Source organism: Gymnodraco acuticeps, unplaced genomic scaffold, assembly GCF_902827175.1.
Source record: "Gymnodraco acuticeps unplaced genomic scaffold, fGymAcu1.1, whole genome shotgun sequence".
Taxonomy (NCBI): Eukaryota; Metazoa; Chordata; class Actinopteri; order Perciformes; family Bathydraconidae; genus Gymnodraco; species Gymnodraco acuticeps.
Genome location: NW_022992095.1, coordinates 1,176,390 through 1,184,250, shown reverse-complemented (window position 1 = coordinate 1,184,250; position 7,861 = coordinate 1,176,390). Strand labels below are relative to the sequence as shown.

At 43.1% G+C, this 7,861-nt stretch overlaps 1 protein-coding gene across 4 annotated transcripts in view; it reads left to right on the top strand.

Annotated features, from left to right (window-relative positions):
* Positions 1-351: 351 nt before the first annotated feature.
* The window catches only part of syne1a (spectrin repeat containing, nuclear envelope 1a), a gene marked incomplete at its 5' end in the record, with an annotated part of 86,570 nt that continues 79,060 nt past the window's right edge, over positions 352-7,861 (top strand). For all 4 annotated transcript variants that reach the window (XM_034202757.1, XM_034202756.1, XM_034202755.1 and 1 more), the window contains 5 exon segments: positions 352-488; positions 2,710-2,887; positions 5,291-5,473; positions 5,884-6,027; positions 7,338-7,493. In XM_034202757.1, coding sequence (XP_034058648.1) covers positions 352-488; positions 2,710-2,887; positions 5,291-5,473; positions 5,884-6,027; positions 7,338-7,493 — 798 coding nt within the window.

Below are 7,861 nucleotides of genomic sequence, written 5' to 3'. Positions count from 1 at the left end.
ATTTTACATTTCATGAGACAGGATTTCATGACTGTGTGAGACTGAGTGCAGAATGTGAGGCACGCTGAGGAGAGCGGGAGAACGTTATCCAAGGCTCCTTCCTGCCACACTGCGCGAAGAACAGAAATGCTATTGTACAAGCAACACTGTGAGTATGTGTTGGAGCGTGTGTGTGTGTGTGTGTGTGTGTGTGTGAGACAAGAGCTAAAAAGACGAAGACAGGGTATGAATAGGAATGCGAGTGCACTTATTGAAGGGTGTCATGCAGATCCGTTGGGTGCTTGTCTCTCCTTGTTACACACACACACACACACACACTGAGCCAGCTGGTGTGTGTTTTGTGTTGTTTAGGATATACTGGAGGGCTTGCAGAGCGCCGAGCCGATGGCAGAGAAGTTGAAAGGACAACTCAACGACCTGGTGCGGTACTCCAGAGACCTGGGCTCACACTCTGACCGAGTCACTGCACTTATCAAACAGCACAACAGGTGAGAGGACATTTTTCTACTTAAGTGAACAGCGTGTTGTGGAAAATACTTTGGTGTTTGTTTTCCTTATGTGGATTAGAAATGAAACTGAGATTTGTTGGCTAAAGCTGGGTGATAACTTTATATTGCCATCTATGGAATGCATAACAGAAGAACATTGCTGCTTTGCATAAGGTTTTCACTTATATTTGCCATATCTTGCACGTAATGAGACCATGCATAACACATGTATTCATTCATTACCAAAACCACAGTAGAAGAAGCGCAGAGTCCTCCCCCAAAAAACACTGCTCACATGTCAGAGTGGGCAGGGTAACGGCACAGTTTTACAACCTTATTTGTATGAGAAGAGTGTGCTTGTGTGTGTGTGACCATCTCGCACAGAGAGTTGTTGTGACATGTATGTCAGCCAGACTAAGGCTAAAGGTGACAGAGAACAACTGAGCCACCAGTTGCTATGCGACATCCAAGCACCTTCCTTCACCTCTGCTTGTTCACGGTGTTTGTTAGTTTGTGTCCTTCTCCTGTTTAATTTTATGGAAGGCTGAGTGTAATTTTAGGGAAATATCATTTGGATGATTTTTTTTCATGCCCTCTAATTGCCTGCTATTGTTCATTTGGTTTAACGCTTGCTTGTGAAACACGCCATGCCAAAAACGACATGTGTGCACAAGTATAAACATGCTGTAGCATGAATTATTTATTTATTACATTTTCTCGAAATATTGTAGAGTACTGGGACAAAGCACTGTTACAAAAAAATATTGGCAGACAATCTGAGTGAGGTCAACATGTTGGAGATGTTTTGCGGGTAATTGGCTTTGGCTGCTGATTGGCAAAAACAGCACCCTTCCTCATTCACTAGACTTTTCAGTCAGTAGCAGACTTGGCCTGTGTGCTCTTAGCACCTGTCCTGCATTAAGCACTGCGGAAAGAAGAGCAAGGGGAAAGAGGAAGCACAACAAATAGAGTAGGGGGAAAGGAGATGGAGGTGGAAAAGGCAGTTTCAGAGCTCATGCCAGATTTTTGCCCATCACAGCAGAAAAAACTGCTTCTTCCAATCACATGCCAACCTCACTGTAATACCCTTTCGTGTTCTTATCGCATCATTAAAACTCAAGGGTGTTTGTGTGTGTTAGTGTGAATAAATAGAAGGTTGTGTGGGTTTTTTCTTGTTTTTTTCATGCCTCCCTTGGGACAGTAACTCCTGCTCAAACAGCTGAGCACCTTGTAATCCTTTCCATCACTTCCAGACCCCCCCCCTTTAACCTTCACCCACTGCCCAATATGTATGAAACCCAATGACTCTTTTCCCTTTGTTGTCCTACTTGTGCAGATTTTGCATACTCTTAACAGTAAATACGTTTTGTTGGTGCAATTGAGGTTACATTTTTGCCTGTAGTATAAAGAAAAGGATGTTCCATATAGCGTCTGAGTTGTGGAGGTGGATGGATAGTAACGTATTTTATTGATGTCCTATCACAGACATTTCAAGCTTTCAATGTTTTCTAATAATTCCCTTACCTTTGCCATGCTGTAGTTGCCATGTACAAATAAAACAGCAAGTGAGAATTAAAACACTGACATGAGAAATGTTGCATTGAACTTAGTAACAGGTTTGTCGCAAACGTCCAATATCAATGTTCTGTACTGTGTAGTTCTAGCTTTATACTCTGAGGGATATACTGTATGAACAATATAAATAATTCTGGATCCTGGTAACAACCACCTAAAATGTCAAAGTGTCCCTTTTAATATATCATTTTGCTTCATTCTAACCTTTCCCTCACACACTGTATCCCTGCCATATCCCTTCATTCTCACCCTTTTTCTTAAAGCATCAATCTGTCAACCCCAGTTTTCTCTGTCTTGTCACCCCTGTGAACTCTTGCCCCACTCATATGTTGCCTCTCAACCCCCTCCTACGCACCACCATCCCCCACCCCATTTGCCCCAATGCTCATTCCTTCCACTCCACCCGCTTTGCCATTTCTCCACCTGCCCGTTCTCAGCCCTGTTCATCTCCCAGGCTTCCCATTCGCCTCCTCCATTGTACATGTACAGTATGTTAGCATCTGCACATGTCCTCTTTGTTTTGATGAGCACGTGGACAGTAGACGGCAAACACATCCTCTGGACGTAACCCCTTTCTTTCTTTGTTCATTTCTACTTGGACTTCAACTTGTGAACAACATGTTAAATCTTCTCTCTTGTCCTGCAGCCTCAGTCTACGGGCATCCAGGGAGTGTCAAAATAAGGAGCGTTTGTTGGAGCAGAGGTTCCGCGCAGCATTGAGAGACTTCCAACAGTGGCTGGTCAACGCCAAAATCAGCACCGCCAAATGCTTTGATGTTCCACAAAGTGTTGCCGAAGCCTCCACCGCTCTGCTCAGGATCCAAGTAAGAGATATATTTTTCCCAGAGTGGACATCTGTTCAATTCCTACTACATTCTTAAAATAATGTTAAAATAGAATTATGGTAAGGTGCCGTCCTTTTGGTCTGCACATTGCAGGTATCATTTTGAAGTCACACTGTTGTTCAGCCTGTGAACTCCTACTGCTCTTCCCAGTTTTGATTCTCTTTATTGCTGCTTGAAATATAAAGTGCATCACCTCCTGTTTCCTCAGGACAGACAACTAGACACAGAGCAGCAAATATACAAATTGAATCACATTTTGTATTCGGGGATAGAAAGTGGAAGACTTGATATTTATTTGCATGTCACTGAATATTGCTTCCAATCCATCCTTTAGAGAAAGACCTGCATTTTTAATAACTTGGGTTGCACAAAATATAATAAAACTCATTCATACTCGCATGTCTGACTGCCACCCAGAACCCAGAATGGCTTTATTGTCACACACTATTGCCCATTAGCTAGCTGAAATGAAGCAGTACGGATTTCAAATCAAGTTGCTGTATAGTGAATACGTTTAATTGATCCACTTACATAAACTAGATTTTCTGTATTGATTGTTCACCTGTTGAACGATATAAATCAACCCTTTTTTAATCAAAAATATTTGTGTTTGCTGCCACTGTTGCTTGTGAAGCTTTAAATCCTCAGTTTGGTTTACTCTAAATCGACTGTGACAAACCAGGGTTCATTTTAGTATCCTAGCATGGATTGAGCAGGCTTAGCAAAGATTGCTACTACAAAGGAGATTGCTGAAAGTGAAATGATGTAATAGTTAAAAAATCAATCCACTTTCAAGGGGGATTGCTCAAGGGGATGTCTGTATCGACATACCCACTGTTGAGTGTCCTCTGGTGGGCTTGTCGGAGTGGCAGGACCTGCCGAAGGCTGCATAAGCTAAAAGTGGGCACAAAGCCAAGAGGGATAAGAGAAAGCTCCACAGTGGGGTCTCTGTGCCATTCTCTTTAAAATATCTGTGTGTTTCTCGTTCTGAGAAGACTGTGTGTCTTTCTATGAGAAGCTGGCAGGTGTAACAGTCTGGCAGACTCTTAAGAGCACCCCAGGGTCCTGGCCAAGAGTCAGGTGCTGTCGTTTAAGGTGGTCCCCACATCCCTGCCCCAGACCGTTAATTACCTCTCACACACCTGACCATGTCCACCACTACATCACCACTAAGGAATTATGGTTATTGCTTTGAGCTGAGCTTAAATAGTAAGTGTAATTCTACATTAACAATGTGCAGAAACTGATTTAATAGCAACATATTTTATTCAGTGTGAACAGTACTTTATCATTTAATCAACAGTCACACAAAGAGGGAGTTCAGAATGTCAAAATAACATACGGTTACTTTTAGAAATAATTTGACAAAAGCATATGTGTGCTCCTTCAGAAGTTTCTTGTGTAGCCTTAAGGATGAGCGGGAATGTCATAGGGTACATGGCAGTGAAGGAGAGAGGAATATTGAAGCGGAGCATGTTTTATTTATTATTGACTTGGGGAGGAATGTGGAACAATGTTTCCACATGGCTGACCTCCAGGAGGGCAAGCATGGGAGGGGCGGGGGCATCCATTGTGTCACGCTTAATTGATAGTATACAGATACATTGGCAAGGGGAGTAAGTGTGAAGAAAACTGAATGAAAAGAGAAGAGAGAATGAAAATAAAGGGAAAGAGAGATAAAAAAAATGGACTTTCTATGCCTGCTTTTGGCTGCACTGTACTAAATGTGTGTGTGTGTGTGTGTGTGTGTGTGTGTGTGTGTGTGTGTGTGTGTGTGTGTGTGTGTGTGTGTGTGTGTGTGTGTGTGTGTGTGTGTGTGTGTGTGTGTGTGTGTGTGTGTGTGTGTGTGTGTGTGTGTGTGTGTTGTGTGTGTGTGTGTGTGTGTGTGTGTGTGTGTGTGTGTGTGCGTGCTGAGTGCACAGATGGTGGAGTGGTCCCTGCTGCGCTACTGTCATCGACTCAGCTCTGAAGGAGGGGGTGTGTGTGTGGGGGTGTGTGTAAATTTTATGTGGGTGGGTACAAGGAGCTATGTAAAAACCAACACATTTCAGCCTGGCTGTACTGTCCTAATCTGTGATAGCCTCCCCGGGTCAGCCCCCTCCTTCTGCCCACGCATATGGAATGAGTAATGGCTCAGTCTAATTACTGCTTTTGACAGTGTAAAGTGAGATCCCAGGACACAGGGGAAACAAATATATTGGCCATGTAGAAAATGGCCATATTGATTTCAGTTAGCCATCAACTGTAGCATCAAAAGCGGAAGAAAAAACAAGTTGTCATTCAGTCCATTTTTCCCCTTTCACTGTCACACCCTCCCTTTGTGTGTGTGTGTTTGTGTTAAATAGTCACAGTTCCTTTGTCTTTGTCTGTGTATCCCCACAGGAGTTTCTGAGTGACAGGGAGCATGGCCAGGCCAGGCTGAGTACAGTGGGGGCCAGCGGGGAGCTGCTGATGGCTGTGGTGTCCAAAGACAGGGTGGAGGGAATCAAGGCCAAGGTGGCAAACACCAGAGAAGACTGGATGAGCCTGATGAATAACCTGCAGCTGAGGGAGGATGCACTCAAGGTTAGTTCAAATGCAGCTTTGTTTGCATGCTGCTATTTTGTCTCGTCTACTTTAAAAAAATAAAAGACAATCTGCATCTCAAGGTTTCTATATCTTTAAGTATTGGTTAACAGTACAGAATTGGTGATGTAATGCATTCAGATTGAACAATGTCTACATATTTGTTTACAGTTTGTGTCTTCTTCCTGTTGACCTTTTTACTCACTTTTTTTTTTATGGCATAGGTTATGTGATTTATTTTGACTATCCACATAGAGAGATTTGGCTTTGATATCGTATATCTATTGTCAGAGGACATACAAACAAATTTCAACATGCTTTCTTGAATGGAGTTGTTTCAGTCTGTGTACAGGTAGTTTATTTAAGAAATTCTCTAGTAGTTTTTGACAACTTATGTGTACCATTTGTAGAACCTGCAGTCCCAGATGATGGAGTTTGAGGCCAGTGCTGAGCCTCTGCAGGACTGGCTGAACAGCACAGAGGTCAGAGTTCAGGAGAGCAGCGCCCGGCTACACGACCTTCCAGCCAAGAAACAGGAGCTCAGCAAACTGCAGGTATTGTGGAGCCAGAAGGCATGCAGTCACACTAGACTTGACGCCGTCTAGGCTCTTTAAACAGCAGATATCCTCACAATATTCTTCACAGCTGATCATTGCAGCCCTCTTAAAATGATATTACCCCTGTAATTATAGTGTAAATGAATGGGTCTATCTCCTAGCTTTACAGTTTTATTATAGCCACTCCTTAAAGCAATATATTTTTATGATGTATGATCGAATTCTGTTAAAATGCATTATGTCACACTGAGAGTGTGCCTTTTACACATTCCCAGTGTAATTTCTCTAATTTCCTCTCGTCTCTGAAGTAAACCATTTTATTACACCAGAAATTGAATATTAAGTAGATTTCCCCAGGATGCTAAATAGTTGTAGTTCTCCATCAGATATTCATCCCTAAAGTGCAATCTCAAATCAGCTGGGAAAAGAGAAAGACCTAATTACATTTGTCGAGCACCACTGGATCAAAATAGAGCCTCGTCTTGACACAATAGTCGGAGGAAAAGTCCAGAAATCTAATTAATTCTCCGCCTGTCACAGCTGAAGCGCTGCGTGGCTAAAAGGCCCTTTTCAGGATGTGATAACAGTCTCTTCCATGTCTGGCAGAGACAAAAAAAAGAGAAACACGGAGCGTTCAAAAGATAAAACTGACAATAGAGAAAAAAACATATCAAGCCCATCTCAGAGCTCTGCCCTTATCTTTGTTGCTATTTTTGTATTTACTCGTCCCCCACTGTAGCACTTCTCCTTGCTGCCTTTTGTCAGGCCCTGCAAGCAATTACATTTTTCCCTCAGCACCTGAAGTGCAATACAATACAATACACGCAGGCTTCACTGTCTGAACCTGTGTTGGCCAAATCCTCCTTGCTTTTTTCAGATAAATACCCCATTTCCTTTTCAGTATTTGATCAGCCTTGTCCGCTTCCCCTCTGTTCTGAGCTGAAGTGTCTCACCAGATTACAGCATTTTCTTTTCAAAAATGAACATCAAGCGAAATACTGCTGATGCTGTAAGTCTTTATCCATGTATTCCGATGTGTTCTTGTTGCTCTGTCTTTTCTTGTGACATGTTAACCGAACCATGTGTCCCTCCTCTGTGCCTCTCCCACCTCTCTGTCATCGCTTTCATGGTTTTTGTTGTTTTATTTTGTCCTTGACTTTATGCGGCCAACACACAACCATCCTCTCCTATGTGCTCCATTTCGTCTCCATCCAAACTGTGCTTACCCACATCCTATTGCTCCTTCATCTTTATTTCTCCAATTCCACCTTCATCTCTTTTTCTCCTCCTGCTTCCTGCTGGTCCAGTGTGTTCTGGAGGAGATGGCGGGTCGGGAGGCAGAGCTGGGCGGTCTCAGGGAAAGAGCTCATCGTCTCTGGGAGGGACAAGCAGCCGGAAAGGGCTTCGTCCACCGTGTATCCCAGCTGTCAGCACAGTACCTAGCCCTCAGCAACTTAACCAAGGTAACTCCTGGCCTTTACGCTCCTTTCTTGTCCTTATACTGAGCTTCGGTCTAAAAAGAATGCTGCAGCATGCCGAAAGGTGCTTAGCTTGATTCATGTGCTAAAAAACGATGGATCTTTCTGTCCAGCCACGTTGTTTACTGTTCTCTGCTATTTGCTGTGTCATGCATTATTCCCAAGTTTCTCATCAGTCACAGATTCTGTAATCAGCTTGCCTTGGGGTAAAATATTGCACCTAGGAAAGTCATGGCATTTTCGGTAATTTACCTGAGCAGGACAATCCATTTTTCAACTCCGAAAGGTCCTCGCAGCCTCATCAACATAAAAAAGACTAAGACTGTGGAGCTCACCTTTTATCCACTGAAGTA